The sequence below is a fragment of the Phyllobates terribilis genome, unplaced genomic scaffold (assembly GCF_046119375.1).
Source record: "Phyllobates terribilis strain yellow unplaced genomic scaffold, ASM4611937v1 Scaffold_1__5_contigs__length_1240528914, whole genome shotgun sequence".
Lineage (NCBI taxonomy): Eukaryota > Metazoa > Chordata > Amphibia > Anura > Dendrobatidae > Phyllobates > Phyllobates terribilis.
The window spans coordinates 473530381-473555083 of record NW_027362761.1 but is presented as its reverse complement, the minus strand read 5'-3'; the positions used below and the strand labels follow the sequence as shown (position 1 = coordinate 473555083).

Here is a 24703-nt window from a genome sequence, read left to right as displayed (position 1 = left end):
TCCGAGTTCATAGAAGGAGCCCACGTAACCTTCGGAATGTGAAGAGTGTTTGTATTGAAGAATGGGCCAAAATCACACCTGAGCAATGCATGCTACTAGTTTCTCCATACAGGAGGCGTCTTGAAGTGGTCATCACCAACAAAAGCTTTTGTAAGAAGTATTAATTACATTTCAGTAAGTATATTCAATAATTTTTCCCCTTGTCATTTCTCATTATTACACATAATTTGTGGACATCTATGGCTTGATTTCATTGCCTGTGTGGATTGGATGAGTTATCAACATTTGGTGAGAACATCATGTCAATAACACCTTCAGAAATATATTTACTTAAAAAATTGGTGACATAGTCAATACTTATTTCAGTGTGTGTGTGTGTGTGTGTGTGTGTGTGTGTGTGTGTGTGTGTGAAACAACTGAAAATGTCTTATATTCTAGGTTCTTCAAAGTAGCCACCTTTCGCTTTGATGACTGCTTTGCACACTCTTGGCATTCTCTTGGTGAGCTTCAAGAGGTAGTCACCGGAAATGGTCTTCCAACAATCTTGAAGGACTTCCCAGATATGCATAGCACTTGTTGGCCCTTTTGCCTTCACTCTGCGGTCCAGCTCACCCCAAACCATCTCGATTGGGTTCAGGTCTGGTGACTGTGGAGGCCAGGTCATCTGGCGTAGCACCCCATCACTCTCCTGCTTGGTCAAATAGCCCTTACACAGCCTGGAGGTGTGTTTGGGGTCATTGTCCTGTTGAAAAATAAATGATGGTCCAACTAAATGCAAACCGGATGGAATAGCATGCCGCTGCAAGATGCTGTGGTAGCCATGCTGGTTCAGTATGCCTTCAATTTTGAATAAATCCCCAACAGTGTCACCAGCAAAGCACCCCCACACCTCCTCCTCCATGCTTCACGGTGGGAACCAGGCATCTAGAGTCCATCCGTTCACCTTTTCTACATCGCACAAAGACACAGTGGTTGGAACCAAAGATCTCAAATTTGGACTCATCAGACCAAAGCACAGATTTCCACTGGTCTAATGTCCATTCCTTGTGTTCTTTAGCCCAAACAAGTCTCTTCTGTTTGTTGCCTGTCCTTAGCAGTGGCTTCCTAGCAGCTATTTTACCATGAAGGTCTGCTGCACAAAGTCTCCTCTTAACAGTTGTTGAAGAGATGTGTCTGCTGCTAGAACTCTGTGTGGCATTGTCCTGGTCTCTAATTTGAGCTGCTGTTAACCTGCGATTTCTGAGGCTGGTGACTCGGATAACCTTTTCCTCAGAAGCAGAGGTGACTCTTGGTCTTCCTTTACTGGGGCGGTCCTCATGTGAGCCAGTTTCTTTGTAGCGCATGATGGTTTTTGCAACTGCACTTGGTGACACTTTCAAAGTTTTCCCAATCTTTCGGACTGACTGACCTTCATTTCTTAAAGTAATGATGGCCACTCGTTTTTCTTTACTTAGCTGCTTTTCTCTTGCCATAATACAAATTTTAACAGTCTATTCAGTAGGACTATCAGCTGTGTAACCACCTGACTTCTGCACAACACAACTGATGGTCCCAACCCCATTTATAAGGCAAGAAATCCCACTTATTAAACCTGACAGGGCACACCTGTGAAGTGAAAACCATTTCCGGTGACTACCTCTTGAAGAGAATGCCAAGAGTGTGCAAAGCAGTCATCAAAGCAAAAGATTGCTACTTTGAAGAACCTAGAATATAAGACATATTTTCAGCTGTTTAACACTTTTTTGTTAAGTACAGTATTTTTTGGGCTATAAGACGCACTGGACCATAAGACGCCCCCCAAATTTTGGGGTGTAAAATAGGAAAAAAAATAATTTTTATAAGATGGACTCCATCTTATAGTCTGATTAGGTATCATACCCGGGGGGGTGGTGGAGCAGGATCGTAGGTCCCTCCGTTCCCGGCCTCAGGAACCCGGCGGCAGCAGAAGAGGTGAGATGTCGGTGTCTGGTTGGGGCCTGTGGACTGGGGCCTGGCCTGGGGCTTGTGGACTGGGGCCTGTACCTCTGCTGGTGTCCGGCGGTGAGGCAGAGGAGCCGGGGCCTCTGCCGGGCTGTGAGTGGTGTCCGGCGATGCGGCAGAGCAGCGTGTGTGGTTTGCGGCGTCCTGAGGCTGTGATCTGCAGGAAAATGGCCGCCGGAGCTCCGGGTCGGCGCATGCGCCGGCGGCCATTTTCCCGTGGATTACGGCCTCGGGAAGATGGCCGCGGCCACCGGAAGCCACACACGCTGCTCTGCCTCACCGCCGGACACCAGCAGAGGTACAGGCCCCAGCTCCAGCCACATCTCACCTCTGCCGCCGCCGGAGGACCCTGCGATCCCCCACCATCGGTAAAGTACCGTTCGGACCATAAGACGCACCCCCACTTTCCTTCCAAATTTTGGGGAAAAAAAGTGCGTCTTATGGTCTGAAAAATACGGTATATAATTCCACGTGTTAATTCATAGTTTTGATGCCTTCAGTGTGAATGTACAATTTTCATAGTCATGAAAATAGAGAAAAATCTTTAAATGAGAAGGTGTGTCCAAACTTTTGGTTTGTACTGTATATATACACACATATATATATATATATATATATATATATATATATATATATATATATATATATATATATATATATATATATATATATACACACAGACATCATTATACCCTGGAGAAGATTTCCTCTTTTGCTACCACTCTATTATATATAGTCCTCCCTTTCTTATTCCTCCAGGAAATCTATAAGTACAGTCTGATTGTTAATAGCCATGGTGAAATCAAGATTCCAGTGTATGCATAAATTTTCAGGAGGAATAACAAAAACCTGCCTCAGCACACAGGTGTAAAATAAGAAGCTTTTTAGGCTATGAGCCCACGTTGCGGACCTGAAGCATATTTTTTACGCTTCTCCCTGGCGGGAAAATCGCATGCGGATATTACATGCGGTTTTCCCGCCAGGTAGAAGCGTTTGTGAGGCGTCTTTGCATGCATTTCCGCATGCGGGTTATCAAGCACTTCTCCAAGCATCACTTGGAAAAGTGCTTGACAACTTGTTCAGAATGGTAAAAAATAAAAACTTTATACTCACCTTCTGATGCATTCTCTGCCCCGTCCGGAGGCTTGAGCGGCTCACGCTGTTGTGTGCAGGACCTGCGGTGACGTCATTGAGTCATGTGGTGGGTCACATGACTCAATGACGTGGCAGGTCCTTCAGACAACAGCGCAACGGAGGGAAAACATCAGAAGATAAGTATAAACTTTATTTTATTCTTTTTTTTACAGGTTCTTTGGTACCCAGGTCTGGATGAGAGTCTCCTCTCATCCAGACTTGGGTACCATCCGCACATTGATTCCGCTGCGCTTCCGCAAAATTAATGAACATGCTGCGGATTTTTGACCGCAGCATATACGCTGCGGAAAAATCCGCAGCATGGGCATTGACATTGCGGAATGCCATTGGGGACCATGGGGTGCGGATATACATGCGTTTTTCAAGCGTTTACGCTGCGGAAATTCCGCAGCATATACGCTTGAAAAACGCTACGTGGGCACACACCCACAGCGTAAACGCTTGAAAAACGCATTTATATCCGCACCCCATGGTCCCCAATGGCATTCCGCAATGTCAATGCCCATGCTGCGGATTTTTCCGCAGCGTATATGCTGCGGTCAAAAATCCGCAGCATGTTCATTAATTTTGCGGAAGCGCAGCGGAATCAATGTGCGGATGGTACCCAGGTCTGGAGGAGAGGAGACTCTCATCCAGACCTGGGTACCAAAGAAAAAGGAAAAAAAAAGAATAAAATAAAGTTTATACTTATCTTCTGATGTTTTCCCTCCGTCGCGCTGTTGTCTGAAGGACCTGCCACGTCATTGAGTCATGTGACCCACCACATGACTCAATGACGTCACCGCAGGTCCTGCACACAACAGCGTGAGCCGCTCAAGACTCCGGACGGGGCAGAGAATGCATCGGAAGGTGAGTATAAAGTTTATTTTTTTAATTTTTACCATTCTGAACAAGTTGTCAAGCACTTTTCCAAGTGATGCTTGGAGAAGTGCTTGAAAACCCGCATGCGGAAATGCATGCAAAGACGCCTCACAAACGCTTCTACCTGGCGGGAAAACCGCATGTAATATCCGCATGCGATTTTCCCGCCAGGGAGAAGCGTAAAAAATATGCCTCAGGTCCGCAACGTTATGGGAACTACAAGAATTTACTAAAATGGACATATCGGGAGAGCCGACATGTCCGGTTTACTGCTGGTGTTACATGTGCAGTTTTCATGGAAGCTTTCTTTGCAGTTGTGACAGAGACACTGCCAGGAGTGGATTCAAAAGGAATGGGAAATCTAAAGAAAAAAATTTGCAGCCTCCATACCATCTATGATGCTTTGCGTTATTAGACCCGTGCTCGGGCGGGGATTGCAGAGAGAAAACCGGGGCAGTATTGTGGTGTAAATCTGCGTCCTACTGACTTCACAATAATGCATATCGGCCATGTAACTCCTCAGTAGATATAAGTGGATCGATTTGTGGGACTCCGGTCCAATGTCTTGGTCAGTGGTACCTGGGAGCTACACCGGAATCCCGCGAATCTCATACTTTCTGGCATTCCTGGAACAGCATTTGATATGTTAGGGCTAGCGCAACATTATCTGTGCGACGTGACTTTTGAAGGTGTCCCCTGTTGAACTTCCTTGTTTGCTAGGGGTCCAACTGATCTGAAGAGCCCCCGAGAGGTTGAGCATGCACACCTCCACTGCTTTCATTTGCTATGGAACTGCAGGAGATTGCCGAGCACAGCGTTTGATTTTCTCCGGTAGTCCCATTCTGGGCAAATAAGCAGTTGGAAATTCATTCCCTATCCTACAGATGACAGATAACTCTAAAAGTTGGCACAGACTCTCACTGCTGGGTGGCTTGGAGTGGCCCCAGGATAGGAGATGGAATTAAGAGCTAGTAGTGTTAGTTGAGCAGCCAAGTGCAATAATTGGGCTAGGGCTACATGGTGACATGACACAGAAACCACAGCTAGCCACTGCAATATTAGATGTAAGGATTTCCTATTGTGTTATGGTCTGTGGAACAGAGTTGCAAATGTCTCCAAATGTGTCGCACGCAACAAACTTACTATAGACTTCAATACAAGTCACATGTGATTTAAAGTTTGGCAGTTTTAATTACAGCAAAATCAGAGCTCTAAAATAGTCTTGGGACAGCAAGTAGCAGAAAAGTTGAACAAATGTTTTTGCTGCACGACACGTGTAGCTCTACTGTCAAGTTGCTGCTGTGACAAGGGACCAGGCGTTCCTACCCTGTCCCTAACACTAGGGGCGCCCTATCTATCCCTGCCTCTCACGTTACTTCTGATGGTGAAGATGCTGGGACCATGTACCTTGCTGTTCTCCTGAATCAGTCCTTATCTGTCCCCTTCCCCTCCCAGGGAAGAGGGGAGGAATAGTGTATGTATATACACAAACAAGGAAGAACGTACAGGGACAAATGAAAATATCAAAAGTAAAAAATATGCACTCACAGATGGAGGGAAACACCGGAGGGATTAGGAAGGTAAACAAAATAGTAGAGGATGGGGACTAAGCACACAGCCGAAACACCAAGCAACAGTCACAGTACAACTCTCCAAAAGGCCTCTACCGAACACCAAATCCTCCACTCCTCACCAGGCTGTAGAAGACATAACACTGGCAATCCCAGATAGCCAGAGCAGAGACTATATAGGAGAGGGGAGTGACTGATGCTGCAAAGCTGAGAACTTCCAAATAGAAGTTACAGAGACTCAAAGAAGAGCAGATTAAGCCCTGGCACTGCTGAAAGAAACTAGCACCATTTAATATGAGGGAGAAGTGCTTCCATTCAATGCAGGAGTATGTGAACTCAGACGCTGTGGTCTTCTGACTCCTATCTGTGGCGGTGAACCCGTGACATGTACCCTTAAAGGGGATTTCCCGTTATAACTACTTTTTCTACACTAGCATGAACTTGGTTAACATAATGAAAGGAGCTTTCACTCCCCCTCCCCAGGTCCACTGCTGTCGCTCTGCCATTGTTGTAGTCTTTGTTTATGGGTTGCACAACTAGAGCACATGTAACCGAAAGCAGCACTATGCTCAGCATTTTCGTGCCAACTACTGTAACTGAGCATTACTGTGATAACCTGCAGCGGTCACAGAGGCAGTAGTCATGATATCACCATTGCACTCTGTTAACAAAAACTGGAGCATCAGTGGAGAGGCAATACTGGACCCTTTCTTCCAAGAGGCATAAGTTTTCTATCTTGCAATTGATATAGCCGTACGAGGGCTTCTGTTTTATGGAACCTGCTATAGTTTTGAATGACACCATTCATTTTACAGTACAATGTACTGGAAAATGGGAATCAAATAATTCCAATTCACCTATTGTTTCTGGGTGTGGCTTTTATAACATTCATTGAATGGGAAAAATTCCCTGGCAAAGTGATTCTCCAGCTCCACGTGACTACAGAGATGCCGAAATTGAAAAACAAAAAATGTGCCTAAGCTCTAACAGGCAGGTAAGTAGCAACTAGTGATGAGTGAGCGTGTATTGTTGGGTGCTCGCCAAGCATATGTGGCGTGCTCGGCATCTACGTTAGTGTCGTCGCGGCTGCATGTGTCACAGCTGTTAGACAGCTGTGACACATACAGGGATTGCCTGTTTGTTAGGCCATCCCTGCATGTTAGACAATTGTGACACATGCAGGGATTGCCTAACAGCCGCAACACTAACATAGATGCCGAGCACCCGAGCGTGCTCGTCGAAAGGGTTAACAATACACACTCACTCATCACTAGTTGCTTTTCACCTGCCTGTAGTGCCCGGCGCTGTTCTTCCTCATCACACACCGCTCCTGCCGGGGATTCTTTTCCGCTCTGCTCTATTGACAGGACGAGACTTCAATGTCATTCTGACTGACAGCTGGATTCCCGCTGCTTAACTGGGGGAGCCGGCTATCAATCAGAATGACGTTGAAGTCTCGCCTTGTCAATAGAGCAGAGCGGAGAAGAAGCCTGCGCTCTGTCGATGTGTAGTCAGCAGAGGCGGCTGAATCCCTGGCAGGAGCGTTCTGTGATGGCGATGATTGAAGGCGAGCACAACAGGCAGGTAGGAAGCAATCTCCATTACCATCACTTGCACACACAGGTCCACAAGTCAGATGTGTAAAGTAGGAAGGAGCACTCCCAGCATGCAACTGGTAAAACAAAAATGAGGTGTGGCAAAATGTAGTCCACTGGAGACATCCGACCGTCCAACAGAAGCGACTGGAGCAGTGGTCCATTTATATAGGGACTATAAGACGGCCATTCTCGGGATCAGTCAGCGGACCCCCAGAGATCCTGCATGTATTGGGATGACCCAAAATATCTGTAGTGGTATGAAGAGCACAATACTACAGCTCAGCTGTGGACAGACATTACACACACTCTGGGTGACATCTGTTAATTTCTCCAGGTTATTATTGCACGCAGCCCGCGTGTCCCCCATTACAGGTCCTGTCTCGGCACGCAGCCCGCGTCTCCCCCATTACAGGTCCTGTCTCGGCACGCAGCCCGCGTCTCCCCCATTACAGGTCCTGTCGCAGCACGCAGCCCGCGTCTCCCCCATTACAGGTCCTGTCGCAGCACGCAGCCCGCGTCTCCCCCATTACAGGTCCTGTCGCAGCACGCAGCCCGCGTCTCCCCCATTACAGGTCCTGTCGCAGCACGCAGCCCGCGTCTCCCCCATTACAGGTCCTGTCGCAGCACGCAGCCCGCGTCTCCCCCATTACAGGTCCTGTCGCAGCACACAGCCCGTGTCCCCCCCATTACAGGACCTGTCACCACACACATCCCGCGTGTCCCCCGTTACAGGACCTGTCACCGCACGCAGCCCGCGTCTCCCCCATTACAGGTCCTGTCACCGCACGCAGCCCGCGTCTCCCCCATTACAGGTCCTGTCACCGCACACAGCCCGCGTGTCCCCCATTACAGGTCCTGTCACCGCACGCAGCCCGCGTGTCCCCCATTACAGGTCCTGTCACCGCACACAGCCCGCGTGTCCCCCATTACAGGTCCTGTCACCGCACACAGCCCGCGTGTCCCCCATTACAGGTCCTGTCACCGCACACAGCCCGCGTGTCCCCCATTACAGGTCCTGTCACCGCACACAGCCCGCGTGTCCCTCATTACAGGTCCTGTCACCGCACACAGCCCGCGTGTCCCCCATTACAGGTCCTGTCACCGCACACAGCCCGCGTGTCCCCCATTACAGGTCCTGTCACCGCACACAGCCCGCGTGTCCCCCATTACAGGTCCTGTCACCGCACACAGCCCGCGTGTCCCCCATTACAGGTCCTGTCACCGCACACAGCCCGCGTGTCCCCCATTACAGGTCCTGTCACCGCACACAGCCCACGTGTCCCCCATTACAGGTCCTGTCACCGCACACAGCCCGCGTGTCCCCCATTACAGGTCCTGTCACTGCACACAGCCCGCGTGTCCCTCATTACAGGTCCTGTCACTGCACACAGCCCGCGTGTCCCTCATTACAGGTCCTGTCACTGCACACAGCCCGCGTGTCCCTCATTACAGGTCCTGTCACTGCACACAGCCCGCGTGTCCCTCATTACAGGTCCTGTCACTGCACACAGCCCGCGTGTCCCCCATTACAGGTCCTGTCACTGCACACAGCCCGCGTGTCCCTCATTACAGGTCCTGTCACTGCACACAGCCCGCTTGTCCCTCATTACAGGTCCTGTCACTGCACACAGCCCGCGTGTCCCTCATTACAGGTCCTGTCACTGCACACAGCCCGCGTGTCCCCCATTACAGGTCCTGTCACTGCACACAGCCCGCGTGTCCCCCATTACAGGTCCTGTGACTGCACACAGCCCGCGTGTCCCCCATTACAGGTCCTGTCACTACACACAGCCTGTGTCCCTCATTACAGGTCCTGTGACTGCACACAGCCCACGTGTCCCTCATTACAGGTCCTGTGACTGCACACAGCCCGCGTGTCCCCCATTACAGGTCCTGTCACTGCACACAGCCCGCGTGTCCCTCATTACAGGTCCTGTCACTGCACACAGCCCGCGTGTCCCCCATTACAGGTCCTGTCACTGCACACAGCCCGCGTGTCCCCCATTACAGGTCCTGTGACTGCACACAGCCTGCGTGTCCCCCATTACAGGTCCTGTCACTGCACACAGCCCGCGTGTCCCCCATTACAGGTCCTGTCACTGCACACAGCCCGCGTGTCCCCCATTACAGGTCCTGTCACTGCACACAGCCCGCGTGTCCCCCATTACAGGTCCTGTCACTACACACAGCCTGTGTCCCTCATTACAGGTCCTGTGACTGCACACAGCCCGCGTGTCCCCCATTACAGGTCCTGTCACTACACACAGCCTGTGTCCCTCATTACAGGTCCTGTGACTGCACACAGCCCGTGTGTCCCCCATTACAGGTCCTGTCACTGCACACAACCCGTGTGTCCCTCATTACAGGTCCTGTGACTGCACACAGCCCGCGTGTCCCCCATTACAGGTCCTGTCACTGCACACAGCCCGCGTGTCCCCCATTACAGGTCCTGTCACTGCACACAGCCCGCGTGTCCCCCATTACAGGTCCTGTCACTGCACACAGCCCGCGTGTCCCCCATTACAGGTCCTGTCACTGCACACAGCCCACGTGTCCCCCATTACAGGTCCTGTCACTGCACACAGCTCGTGTGTCCCCCATTACAGGTCCTGTCACGCCACACAGCCCGCGTGTCTCCCATTACAGGTCCTGTGACTGCACACAGCCCGCGTGTCCCCCATTTCAGGTCCTGTCACTGCACACAGCCCACGTGTCCCCCATTACAGGTCCTGTCACTGCACACAGCCCGCGTGTCCCCCATTACAGGTCCTGTCACTGCACACAGCCCGTGTGTCCCCCATTACAGGTCCTGTGACTGCACACAGCCTGTGTGTCCCTCATTACAGGTCCTGTGACTGCACACAGCCTGTGTGTCCCTCATTACAGGTCCTGCCACTGCACACAGCCCGCGTGTCCCCCATTACAGGGCCTGCCACTGCACACAGCTCGCGTGTCCCCCATTACAGGTCCTGTCACTGCACACAGCCCGCGTGTCCCCCATTACAGGTCCTGTGACTGCACACAGCCCGCGTGTCCCCCATTACAGGTCCTGTGACTGCACACAGCCTGTGTGTCCCTCATTACAGGTCCTGTCACTGCACACAGCCCGCGTGTCCCCCATTACAGGTCCTGTCACTGCACACAGCCCGTGTGTCCCTCATTACAGGTCCTGTCACTGCACACAGCCCGCGTGTCCCTCATTACAGGGCCTGTCACTGCACACAGCCTGTGTGTCCCTCATTACAGGTCCTGTCACTGCACACAGCCCGCGTGTCCCCCATTACAGGTCCTGTCACTGCACACAGCCTGTGTGTCCCTCATTACAGGTCCTGTCACTGCACACAGCCTGTGTGTCCCTCATTACAGGTCCTGTCACTGCACACAGCCCGCGTGTCCCTCATTACAGGGCCTGTCACTGCACACAGCCCGCGTGTCTCCCATTACAGGTCCTGTCACTGCACACAGCCCGCGTGTCCCCCATTACAGGTCCTGTCACTGCACACAGCCTGTGTGTCCCTCATTACAGGTCCTGTCACTGCACACAGCCTGTGTGTCCCTCATTACAGGTCCTGTCACTGCACACAGCCCGCGTGTCCCTCATTACAGGGCCTGTCACTGCACACAGCCCGCGTGTCTCCCATTACAGGTCCTGTCACTGCACACAGCCTGTGTGTCCCTCATTACAGGTCCTGTGACTGCACACAGCCTCTGTGTCCCCCAAATCAGGTCCTGTCACTGCACACACAAAGCAGCCGCAACACAGCTGCACACAACTTACCATGGTGAGCCCCTCTCAGCCACATCACACTTCAAGGAGAGACGCTCGCGTGACGTCATCTCCGCTCTTCCGCGTTTCACTCGGTCTCCTTCGTCGCCTTTCGTTTTGCCTGACGGCCATTTTCTTGTAGTCCTCTGGTCATTGACTTGCAAATGAATGTGCTTTGCCTGCCACTCCATGGTAGCGGACTCCTGAGATGTAAGGATTCTGCCCTTTGTTTCCATGTTCAGTGACGTGTTTCGCGGTGAATTTTGATTGGCTGGAAACGAAAATCGTGTTTGTATGTCGGAAGCGGAGAGTTTCTTTGGTCAGTGAGGTAGGAAACAATGTGTGCGGCGGTATAAGTGATAGAAGCCTGGCGGTATAAGGCCAGGCCGTGCCCAGACAAGGGCACCTACAGCCCCTGTGTACCTGGGGCAGGTTAGGGGCAAATACTCACCATGACCCACCTTCACCAGAGGTCACAGTCCTCCCATGACAGTGCAGTCATGTATTAACCCCCTGTACTGCTCACACATCCATAGGTGGCAGTGAGGAGACTGTGTACAGCGCTGCATTATATGTGGGCGCTGTAATATGTTCTGTATATGACTACATAAGCAGTATGGGGCTCGGTGCTCTTACACTGCACCATTAGTGTGAACGTGTGCCCTACAGCGCTGGCGTCATGATAATCGTGTAGTGGAAACCGGCTGCCGGTGAAAGCAAAACACTTGTTCGTCTGGTGAAATGATGAGTTGTGCTGCAGAAAAGATCGTCGTTCTCGGCAGCGTATCATCTTGTGCTGCCGAGAACAGTAATAGTCCGTGCACTTACTGATTTATTTTTGATCTGAAGAGCGCGCTGTCTGCGTAATAAGGCTGTTAAGTGACCGCCCGACTGGTAGATCTTTACTGATTGGCAGTCGTTTACTGCTGCTAGTCTGGCGGTGTAATCCAATGACCGGCGGCACTAAACGGCTGCCGCGGTAAACAATGCGCACAGTGATCTGTCATATTCTCGGCAGCGCGGATCCTGTCTACACGCGATGGTGCGCCACAGAGAACGAGGATCTCTTTGTTGCATAAAAGATCATTTCACCTGATGAACAGTTTTGCTAGCTCATGGGATGATCGGCAGCCGGCTTACACTTCAGAATTATCAGGAAACCCTCGATCGTGAAGATTGCTCAGTGTAAAGGCACCTTAGGCCTCATTCAGATGTCCCTGATTTTCCTCATACAGTGGTGGCCAAAAGTATTGGCACCCCTGCAATTCTGTCAGATAATACTCAGTTTCTTCCTGAAAATGATTGCAATCACAAATTCTTTGGTATTATTATCTTCATTTAATTTGTCTTCAATGAAAAAACACAAAAATAATTGTCCTAAAGCCAAATTGGATATAATTCCACACCAAACCTAAACAAAGGGGTGGACAAAAGTATTGGCACTGTTTGAAAAATCATGTGATGCTTCTCTAATTCGTGTAATTAACAGCACCTGTAACTTACCTGTGGCACCTAACAGGTGTTGGCAATAACTAAATCACACTTGCAGCCAGTTAACATGGATTAAAGTTGACTCAACCTCTGTCCTGTGTCCTTGTGTGTACCACATTGAGCATGGAGAAAAGAAAGAAGACCAAAGAACTGTCTGAGGACTTGAGAAACCAAATTGTGAGGAAAAATGAGCAATTTCTAGGCTACAAGTCCATCTCCAAAGACCTGAATGTTCCTGTGTCTTCCGTGCGCAGTGTCATTAAGAAGTTTAAAGCCCATGGCACTGTGGCTAACCTCCCTAGATGTGGACGGAAAAGAAAAATTGACGAGAGATTTCAACGCAAGATTGTGCGGATGGTGGATAAAGAACCTCGACTAACATCCAAACAAGTTCAAGCTGCCCTGCAGTCCGAGGGTACAACAGTGTCAACCCGTACTATCCGTCGGCGTCTGAATGAAAAGGGACTGTATGGTAGGATACCCAGGAAGACCCCACTTCTTACCCCGAGACATAAAAAAGGCAGGCTGGAGTTTGCCAAAACTTACCTGAGAAAGCCTAAAACTTTTTGAAAGAATGTTCTCTGGTCAGATGAGACAAAAGTAGAGCTTTTTGGGAAAAAGCATCAACATAGAGTGTACAGGAAAAAAAAAAGAGGCATTCAAAGAAAAGAACACGGTCCCTACAGTCAAACATGGCGGAGGTTCCCTGATGTTTTGGGGTTGCTTTGCTGCCTCTGGCACTGGACTGCTTGACCGTGTGCATGGCATTATGAAGTCTGAAGACTACCAACAAATTTTGCAGTATAATGTAGGGGCCAGTGTGAGAAAGCTGGGTCTCCCTCAGAGTTCATGGGTCTTCCAGCAGGACAATGACCCAAAACACACTTCCAAAAGCACTATAAAATGGTTTGAGAGAAAGCACTGGAGACTTCTAAGGTGGCCAGCAATGAGTCCAGACCTGAATCCCATAGAACACCTGTGGAGAGATCTCAAAATGGCAGTTTGGAGAAGGCACCCTTCAAATATCAGGGACCTGGAGCAGTTTGCCAAAGAAGAATGGTCTACAATTCCAGCAGAGCATTGTAAGAAACTCATTGATGGTTACCGGAAGCGGTTGTTCGCAGTTATTTTGGCTAAAGGTTGTGCAACCAAGTATTAGGCTGAGGGTGCCAATACTTTTGTCTGGCCCATTGTTGGAGTTTTGTGTGAAATGATCAATGATTTGATTTTTGCTTTATTCTCTTTTGTGTTTTTTCCTTGCAAGCAAATTAAATGAAGATAATAATACCAAAGAATTTGTGATTGCAATCATTTTTAGGAAGAAACAGTATTATCTGACAGAATTGCAGGGGTGCCAATACTTTTGGCCACCACTGTATGTAATTACACAGGCTGTTGTTCATCAGTGTCAGTTTTTATATAATTATTTTTACTCAGTGATTTTTCACTAAAAATATATCAATTACAAAGCTTCCGTGATGCCATCTATGTGCTAGCTCTCATATTACGGATCCGTCGACTTGGATGGGTAAATTTATCCATGACTCTTATCAAAAACAGACTTATCTCTGATTTTTTTGAGAGCTAGTCAGTCTGAAAAAATCCGGCATGTGAACAGCGCCATACACTATAATAGGTGCATTTTCGACCCTTGAAAATCATGGAGAGAACAAGTACGTGATTCACAGACGTTCGGATGAGGCCATAAGGTCATGTTCCCACTTGGCAGATTGGTTGTAGAAACTTCCAGTACTTTTATTGCGTAGCATGTGCATGGATCTCTGCAGTCTCCATTCAGAAAAGTCTGAAAAAATTCTGCTTTGTGTGAATATACCTTATAGGGATTGTCCAATACTTTGTCGCTGCAAAAAACCCCAAAATATAGATTCCCCATTGCACCGCCTGTGTCGCTGTCCAGGTCTCCTTCCCCTTCAGGGGGTGACAATGTGTGACCACTGCTGCAAATCTCTGATCACAACAGTGACCAGCCCATCATTGGCTACACTGGTTGCACCTCTGTTTTGGCTGGAAGTATTTATACGGGAAGAGTCACACGGCCATATAACTGGGATGAGGATCACAACGCGATATCCCAAACTGAGGGTTACAGCATGTATCTCTGTGCAGCTGTCACGCTCGGATTGGGAGAGCCGACGGCCAGTCTGAGCATTGCGTTGCGATCCTCATCTGAGTTATATGGCTGTGTGACTCTTTGCTTAATTGTTTAGTCACTTCCAGCTCCATGATGTACAGTGACATGTAAAAGCTTGGGCATCCCTAGTAAAAATTACTGCTATTGTGAACAGTTAAGCAAGATAAAGATGAAATGATCTCTAAAAGGCCTAAAGTTAAAGATGACAGATTTCCTTTTTATTTTAGGCCAAAATAAATAAATAAATATATATTTTCAAATTTTACATTTTAAAAATTACAAAAAAGAAAATGGGCCAATGTTCACACACCCTTGGAGATTTATGTGCTTTGATCACTTTGACCAAGGTTTCAGATCTTAATTAGCCTGTTAGGGTTATGGCTTGTTCATTATCGTCGTTAGGAAAGGCCAGATGATGCAAACTTTCCAGCTTTATTAAACCCAGTCTCCTCTAACCTTGTGGCAAAAAACAGCAACCATGGGTTCTTCTACCAGCTGCCTAGCACTCTGAAAATGTTGGAGGCCCACAAAACAGGAGAAGACTATAAGAAGATAGCAAATTGTTTTCAAGTTGCCTTTTCCTTAGTTTGAAATGTAATTAAGAAATGTCAGTTAATAGGAACAGTAGAGGTCAAGATAAGGTCTGGAAAACCAAGCAAAATTTCAGTGAGAGCTGCTCGTTGGATTGCTGGAGAGGCAAATCAGAACCCCCGCTTGACTGCAAAAGACCTTAAGAAACATTTAGCTGACTCTGGAGTTGTGGTACATTGTTCTACTGTTCAGAGACACCTTCACAAATATGGCCTTCATGGAAGAGTCATCAGAAGAAAATCTCTCCTGCGTCCTCACCATAAAATTCAGTGTCAGAAGTATGCAAAAGAACATCTAAATAAGCCTCATGCATTTTTGAAACAAGTCCTGTAGACCGATGAGGTTAAAATAGAACTCTTTGTCCACAATGATCAAAGGTATGTGTGGAGAAAAAAGAGCATAGAATTTCAGGAAAAGAACATCTCGCCAACCATTAAGCATGGGGGTGAATCAATCATGCTTTGGGGTTGTGTTGCAGCCAATGGCACAGGGAACATTTCACAAATTCTTGATGCAAACATAACAGCATCTGTAAAAAAGCTGAAATTGAAAAAGGATGGCTTCTACAAATGGATAATGATCCTAAACACACATCAAAATCCACAATAGACTACCTCAAAAAGCAGAAGCTGAAGGTTTTACAATGGCCCTCACAGTCCCCTGATCTGAACATCTTTGAAAATCTGTGGCTAGACCTCAAAATAGCAGTGCATCCAAGATGACCCAGGAATCTCACAGAACTGGAAGAATTTTCCAAGGAAGAAAGGATGAAAATCCCTCAAACAAGAATTTATTTAATTGTGTTTTTTATTCTACGTGTTTCAAAGTGACAAGCACGTCTTCTTCAGGAAACAACCACATACCGACAAAATCGTGCAAGACAGTTTTGAAAGGCACGATTTTGTCTGTATGTGGTTGTTTCCTGAAGAAGACTTGCTTGTCACTTTGAAACACGTAGAATAAAAAGCCCAATTTAATAAACCATTCTGAATTGACCTCTTCAATAAACCAGCAGCGCGGGAAGTATCCACAAATTTCTCCAAATCCTGATATTCATCGGTTTTGACAAACCCATGGATCCGCAGCACCTGAAGATCAAACTTAAAACGCCAAAGAATACGGATCAAGTTAGCACAATCTGATAGAAATACTTTTAAATGTTTGTTGGATAAGACCCTATTTGTGCTACTTTCTCCCTAATGTTTTATTTTAAAGAAGAATTAAAAGACTCTTGTCTTGCTACAAAAAGCGTTTACAAACTGTGATACTTTTAGAAGGGGGCTCTACTAGGTACTAACCATGCAGGGTGCCCAAACTTTTCATCTGCCCATTTTCTTTTTTTTAACTTTTAAAATGTAAAAAATGACAATATATATATATTTTTTGTCTAAAATACAAAGGAAATGTGTCATCTTTAACTTTAGGCTTTTTAGAGATCATTTAATCTTTAACTTGCTTAACTGTTCAGAATAACAGTAATTTTAACCAGGGGTGCCCAAACTTTTACATGCCACTGTATGTATATCTATCACAGATCTGGCTTAGGAGCTGTGTTATACAGCCGACACCTGCTTTTGAAAGCAGCAATTGGAACTAGATTTCATAGCTGCTGTTTAACCTGTTAAACGCCTCTGTTTATCTGTGGCAGTAGTATCTAAGTGATGCGATGCCTTCTGAAAGCCTCAGTTGCTGTCATCTTTGCACTGCATAGGCTGGACTTCATAGGAGATCATGATTAGGACTATATGTTAGTGCATTAGATTTAAAATAATAAAATCATACAGTACTCACCCTCCCCGGGTCCTGTTCAGACTCTCCATTGCTGTTCCAGTCTCAGTATTTTGGTTACTGACATCATCTTGGCAGCTATCATCAGAGAGCTGGTGTTAGACTCGGGGACAGCAAGTACAATCTTCTATTGTTATTTTTACATTACTAGGAAACTTTTGGTGCCAATTTTTCTAAAACTGATAAACCTCTTTAAGATTCCTATTACTGTAAATCTGGGTGTCACTGTCTATCTCCTATTCTTCACACGTGACAATACGAGGGCTCCAGTACAATGAGATCTTGAGCTGCTCATATTGTAGAGGTGCTCATGCTATTTCAGTATCTGCCTATGGCAAGAAATGAACACAGTGGTTGCTGGATTTCATTCCTTGATTAAGGCCTTTTGAGGCCATTAGAAGCAGTTCTCTATGCTCCCATACTTATGCCAGATCCGTCGGCCTAGAAGTTCCTTTAGTCCTGTGTTATATAACCATAAGCGGTCTGAGTGCTGCCATATAATGCCTCCGTAAGAAGCTAATACTTCTGCAAAAGAGTCAAGCATGGTATGATGTATCGCATGATTGTTTTCATAGCTATGTATCACATCCATGAATTAAACCACTGGGTATATGCTTGTATAAAGACTCAGAGATCAACAGAATTCAATGACCCCATATTAGAGGCCTGTACCACCAGGGCTGTGGAGTCGGTAAGCCAAACCTCCGACTCCTCAATTTCCATGACACCGACTCTGACTCCGACTCCCTCATACATGGCTCATGTTTAAGTGATAAATTTACTGTAGCACAGATTCATCTCAGCTAAAAGTCTAGACCCTTAGATCAGGAATAGGACAGACATTTATAGGACATTTCATACCTTTCCCCAATTCTTATGAAAAATATTCCCCACAAATTGCATTGAACTACTGTACCCAATTTATTATATAGTTTAGGAGTCGGAGTCTGTCCATTTTATACCGACTCTACCAAAATTGGCTCTGACTCCACAGCCCTATGTACCACACAAGTACCTTATATAATGAATTAGGAGGATTGTCACATTTTTTATTTTTTAATGGAGGTAAGCTTCAAGAAGTTGTGGCTTTCTGGTGGAGAATAATCTCCTTTATGCTCCTATACAGACTAGTGTCTCTCCATGGTGACAGACTACAAACAAGACCCGTGTAGTCTGATCCTACAGTTATACTCACATCCATCATGTCTTCTGCTTTTTGATAAAATACATTCGGTAGGTTTGCAAGGTGTAAGGGAAACGAGTGTGATGCCGTTCTAAGAAATATTGTAAAGTGATCACTAAAGTTAAATGCTTTATATGTTTTTGTTTTCATTGAAGTCAATAGAAAAAATATTTAAAAAACCTTTGTACATAACACATTTCCAAAAAAAAGCTTCAGCCATCTCTAGAAATTGTAACTTTCTAGTGTAAATGTCTTAAAATCTAACAGTGTCAGACTGTACAGGGACATCCCCCTTTGGAAGAGAAATGGCCCAACAAGTTGTCTTCTATAAAGAGCGTCCCGGTTTTGAAAGGTATGACGTTCACTGGAACTAGGGGGTGGAGGCCAACCTCTGAAAAACCACCCCATAGCTGTATCCCTCCTCCACCAAACCTTATATTTGGCACAATGCTGCCAGGCTTGTAATTTCCTCCTGGCATTCACCAAACTCAGACTTGTCCATCGGATGTCAGCAGAGAAGCAGGATCTATCACTCTACAGAATGTTCCACTGCTCTGTAGTCCACTACCCCATCTGATGCTTGGCTGGGATGCAGTTGCTCGGCCATGGTTACCCATGCCATGATGCTCCTGGCACACAGTTTTATGATGATGTTACTGCCAGAGGAGGTTTGGACTGCAGATATTGAGTCAGCAGAGCGTTGGCGACTTTTATACACTATACGCCTCAGCATTTGGTGAGCCTGCTTTGAAACTTTATGTCGTCTCCACTTCATGGCTAAGTTGCTATGGTTCCTTCCACTTTTTAATAATACTAGTGACAGGTGATGGTGGATTATTAGGGAGGGAAGACATTCCATGAACTGACTTATTACGTCAGAGGCTCCTATTACACGATCACCCGGATATTAGTGAGCTCTATAGAATCAGCCATTTTTCCACAAATATTAGGGCAGATGACATGGCAAGGGGCTGGATTTTATACATCTGTGGCAGTGGTGCTCAGGCTGTGCTTTTATCCAGTGTTTTGCCTCAATATGATATACAGTGTCTTACAAAAGTATTCACCCCCTTGGCTTTTTACTTATTTTGGTACATTACAACCTGTGTTTAAATATATAGAAAATGAAGCCACTGGAAAACTATCTAAATACAAGTGTGTATTGGAATCCAGTCTCCGGCATGAAATCCAAACCATGGAAGTCAGCACAAGGACCATGGAATGGCAGACCATTCGATAACAATACATGAAGAAAAAAGAGAACAAACCCAACCTACGGTCCCTAAATCAGTAAAGAACAATTGAATAGTGTCTAAAGATGAATCAAATACCTTTATTAAATATAGAAACCATGGTACACCATACAGGAGAAGTACATGTGCAGCACATAACATATATTGATAGAAGAATGATAGTACATACTCATATATTTAGATTACACAGGAAAGAAACAAATAATATAGTAGTCAGTTCAATCCCAAAAGTGCCTGAAAAACTCTCCACTATTCCATAATGCATGAATGATTGAAAAAAGTAATATATACTTAATATGAGTCTAAACCTTATGCCATCAAACACAGAGGGAAGAGGGATCAAGTCAATGCACCATGCACTAATAGGGATAAATTCAATGTGTATATCGTTTAAAGAAATATCTCACAAATGTGTGCATGGCCCATATCCCCAATTCCATCCATGCTGGAGGCAACAGACCGTGGAGTATCAGGAAAATATCAGGGAATGGAAACATTCACAAACTATGTCTCTGAATGTACAATGACATACCTGTGTGTCGTTGAAGCACTGCGCACGCGTTTCGGACCGCTGTCCTGTGTTTAAATATGTTTGTAATCCGATTTGTGTGAGATGCATCAGCACTAAATAGTCTAAGTTGGTGAAGTGAAGTGAGAAAAATATAGGCTTAACCCCTTAGTGACGGAGACAATTATGTCCTTATTGACCAGGCCAAATTTTACAATTCTGACCACTGTCACTTTATGAGGTAATAACTCCGGAACGCTTCAATGGATCCCTCTGATTCTGAGACTGTTTTTTCGTGACATATTGTACTTCATGTTAGTGGTAAAAATTTTTCGATATGACTTGCATTTATTTGTCAAAAAAAAAGAAATTTGGCGAAAATTTTGCAATTTTCAAACTGTGAATTCTTATGCCCTTAAATCAGAGAGATATGTCACACAAAATAGTTAATAAGTAACATTTCCCACATGTCTACTTTACATTAGCACAATTTTTGAAGCAAATTTTTTTTGTATGGAAGTTATAAGGGTTAAAAGTTTACCAGCGATTTCAAATTTTTGCAACACAATTTACAAAACCACTTTTTTTAGGAACCACATCACATTTGAAGTGATTTTGAGGGGTCTATTATATGACAGAAATTACCCAAAAGTGACACCATTCTTAATACTGCACCCCTCAAGGTGGTCAAAACCACACTCAAGAAGTTTATTAACCCTTCACGTGCTTCACAGGAACTGAAGCAACGTGGTAGGAAAAAATGAACATTTAACTTTTTTCGCAAAAATTTTACTTCAAGCCCCAATTTTTTTTTATTTTCACAAGGGTAACAAGAGAAAATGGACCACAAAATTTGTTGTGCAATTTCTCATGAGCACGCAGTTACCCCATATGTGGGGGAAAACCACTGTTTCGGCACACGGCAGTGCTCGGAAGGGAAGGAGCACCAGTTGAGTTTCAGTACGCAAAATTGTCTGGAATCTACAGTGGACACCATGTTACATTTGGAGAGCTCCTGATGTGCCTAAACAGTGGAAACCCCCCACAATTGACCCCATTTTGGAAACTACAGCCCTCAAGGATTTTATCAAGGGGTATAGTTAGCATTTTGAACCCAGAGTTATGACATTGAAGTTGATAACATTAGGTCATCATATTGAATAAGTTGTCATTACACTGTGTGCTTATTATTCGGCAAGTTGTATTTTAGAGGATTATTTTTATTATTGATCAACAACTATGTTTTCAATCAACCCAAAAGACTCATAAATATCCAAGCTTAATATTTTTGGAAGTTGGAGTGGATTTTTTTTTAGATTTGGCTGTCTTAGGAGGATATCTGTTTGTGCAGGTAACTATTAATGTGCAGAATTATTAGGCAACTTAATAAAAACCAAATATAATCCCATCTCACTTGTTTATTTTCACCAGGTAAACCAATATCAGTGCACAAAATTTAGAAATAAACATTTCTGACATGCAAAACCAAAAACCCCAAAAATTAGGGATCAATATAGCCACCTTTCTTTATGATGACACTCAACAGCCTTCCATTCATAGATTCTGTCAGTTGCTTGATCTGTTTTCGATCAACATTGCTTGCAGCAGCCACCACAGCCTCCCAGACACTGTTCCGAGAGGTGTACTGTTTTCCCTCCCTGTAGATCTCACATTTTGCGATGGACCACAGGTTCTCTATGGGGTTCAGATCAGGTGAACAAGGGGGCCATGTCATTATTTTTTCTTCTTTTAGACCTTTACTGGCCAGCCACTCTGTGGAGTAGTTGGATGCACGTGATGGAACATTGTCCTGCATGAAAATCATGTTTTTCTTGAACGATACCGACTTCTTCCTGTACCACTGCTTGAAGAAGTTGTTTTCCAGTAACTGGCAGTAGGTCTGAGAGTTGAGCTTCACTCCATCCTCAACCCGAAAAGGTCCCACAAGTTCGTCTTTGATGATACCAGCCCATACCAGTACCCCACCTCCACCTTGCTGGCATCTGAGTCGGAGTGGAGCTCTCTGCCCTTTACTGATCCAGCCTCTGGCCCATCCATCTGGCCCATCAAGAGTCACTCTCATTTCATCAGTCCATAAAACCTTTGAAAAATCAGTCTTAAGATATTTCTTCGCCCATTCTTGACATTTTATCTCATGTTTCTTGTTCAAAGGTGGTCGTGTTTCAGCCTTCCTTACCTTGGCCATGTCCCTGAGTGTAACGGGTCTGGGAGGTGGAACCTCTGAGCAACTATACAAGGGGGCAGTCCTTGTAAGGAAGCGGGTGGCTCCCAGGGAAGGTGGGCAGGTAGTCACGGCTAGTGACGGGGACAGTCTCTGGGTAGAAGGGCAGGAGGTCACGGCAAGTGACTGGGACAGTCTCTAGACAGGCGGGTGGTCACGGCAAGTGATGGCAGAGCCTCCAGGTAGGCTAGCAGGCAGGTAGCAGGTGGACGCTCCCAGGTGAGCGGGCAAGAGTCTCTGGACAGGCAGGTGGTCACAGCACGTGACGTTGGAGCCTCCAGGTAGGCTAGCAGGCAGGTAGCAGGTGAGCGCTCCCAGGTGAGCGGGCAAGAGTCTCTGGACAGGCAGGTGGTCACAGCACGTGACGGCGGAGCCTCCAGGTAGGCTAGCAGACAGGTAGGTGAGCGCTCCCAGGTGAGCGGGCAGGCTGGTCCATAGACAGACTGACAGGTGTCGGAAGGCAGACCGTCGGACCGCATGCTTGCAAGCAGGTAAGCGGATATCAGGCAGGTATCAAGCAGGAATCTGGCAGGTGACTGGCAGTTAACAAGCAGGAATCTGGCAGGTGACTGGCAGGTAACAAGCAGGAATCTGGCAGGTGACTGGCAGGTAACTGGTAACGGGACCTAAGGGCTGAAGCAGAGTGAAGGCTTTGCAACAACATTGCTCGGGCACCTCCATTTTGGAGGAGGTGCCTTATATATGGGAGGTCCTCCGGCAATTGGCCGGGGACTCCTTAGGACGGCGCGCGCGGTCCCTTTAAGAGAGGGGGAGCGCGCGCCCTAAGCACACTGCCGGGGAAGGAGCGCGTGCCGGAAGCAGCGGGAAGAGAAGCGCTGAAGGACGCCGCGCCAGGAGCGGGGAGGTGAGAGTGACGGCGTCTCTGCCTAGTACGGGGCAGAGACGCCGATGCTACACTGAGTATCGCACATCTTGTGCTTATTGATACTCCAGTAACGTTGCAGCTCTGAAATATGGCAAAACTGGTGGCAAATGGCATCTTTGCAGCTTCACGCTTGATTTTCCTCAATTCATGGGCAGTTATTTTGTGCTTTTTTTGGCCAACACGCTTCTTGCGACCCTGTTGGCTATTTGCCATGAAACGCTTGATTGTTCGGTGTTCACGCTTAAAAAGTTTGGAAATTTCAAGACTGCTGCATCCCTCTGCAAGACATCTCACAATTTTGGACTTTTCAGAGCCTGTCAAATCTCTCTTCTGACCCATTTTGCCAAAGGAAAGGAAGTTGCCTAATAATTAAGCACACCTTATATAGGGTGTTGATGTCATTAGTCAACACCCCTCCTCATTACAGAGATGCACATCACCAGATTTACTTAATTGGTAGTTGGCTCTTAAGCCTATGCAGCTTGGAGTAGGACAACATGTATGAAAAGTATCATGTGATCAAAATACTCATTTGCCTAATAATTCTGCACACAGTGTAGTGTTGAGCGCAAGTGCTCGCTACTTGAGTTTGCATTGGTTGCAAATCTAACCACCAGGGTTGTGTTAGGCTTAGAATCATAGAAAGGTAGAGTTGGAGGGGACCTCCAGGGTCATCTTGTCCAACCCCCTGTTCAATACAGGATTCACTAAACCCTCTCAGACATATGTCTGTCCAGCCTCTGTTTGAAGACTTCCATTGAAGGAGAACTCACCACTCCTCGTGTCAGCCTGTTCCACTCATTAATCACCCTCAATGTCAAAAAGTTTTTTCTAATATCTAATCTGTATCTTCTCCCTTTCAGTTTCTTTCCATTGGGTCTCGTGTTTCAATGTGCAAATGAGAATAAAGCTTATCCCTCTACAGTGTGTCAGCCATTGAAACGTGGTGGCAACATCATGCTGTGGGGAAGTTTTTCAGCTGCTGGAACAGGGAAAATGGTCAGAGTGGAAGGGAAGATGGATGGTGTAAAATACATGGATATTCTTGAGCAAAATCTGTTTGTCAGTGATTTAAGACTGGGACGGAGGTTCACCTTCCAACAAGACAATGACCTAAAGCATACTTCTAAAGCAACACTTGAGTGGTTTAAGGGGAAGTGTGTAAATGTTTTGGAGCGGCATAGCCAAAACCCAGACCTTAATCCAATTGATAATCTGTGGTCACACTTGAAGATTGCTGTTCACCAGAGGAAACCATTTAACTTGAAGGAGCTGGAGCAGTTTTGCCTTGAGGAATGGGCAAAAATCCCAGTGGCCAAATGTGGAAAACTCATAGAGACTTATCCAAAGCGACTGTAATTGCCGACAAAGGAGGCTCTACAAAGTACTGACTTTAGGGAGGTGACTAGTTATGCACACTGAAGTTTTTTGTTATTTTGTCCTATTTGTTGTTTGCTTCACTAAAAGCAAATGTTCACAGTTGTAGGCATGTTCTTTACATGAACTGATGCAAAGCCTCAAAAAAGTAGTGAAATTCCAGGTTGTGAGGTAACAAAATATGAAAATGCCAAGGGGAGTGAATACTTTCGCAAGCCACTGTCAAAAAAAGGAACTGCAGATGCAAGATGTGCACTCAGCCTGAGGTGTGTCCCAATACGATTGTTCATATAGTGTATCT

The 24703-nt window shown here is 46.3% G+C and overlaps 2 protein-coding genes across 6 annotated transcripts in view; one reads left to right on the top strand and one right to left on the bottom strand.

Moving 5' to 3' along the window:
- Positions 1-11090, bottom strand: part of TMEM167A (transmembrane protein 167A) — a 33734-nt gene extending 22644 nt beyond the window's left edge. Inside the window, exon 1 of the mRNA XM_073679154.1 lies at positions 10944-11090. Coding sequence (XP_073535255.1) covers positions 10944-10946 — 3 coding nt within the window. The 5' untranslated portion in view covers positions 10947-11090. The remainder of the gene's footprint in view (positions 1-10943) is intronic.
- A 37-nt stretch (positions 11091-11127) lies between these two features.
- XRCC4 (X-ray repair cross complementing 4) overlaps positions 11128-24703 on the top strand; it is a 401059-nt gene continuing 387483 nt past the window's right edge. For 4 of the 5 annotated variants that reach the window (XM_073679126.1, XM_073679107.1, XM_073679143.1 and 1 more), the window contains exon 1: positions 11128-11259. The gene's annotated coding sequence lies outside the window, so the exon portion shown is untranslated. The remainder of the gene's footprint in view (positions 11260-24703) is intronic. The other variant, XM_073679117.1, reaches the window with a different exon arrangement.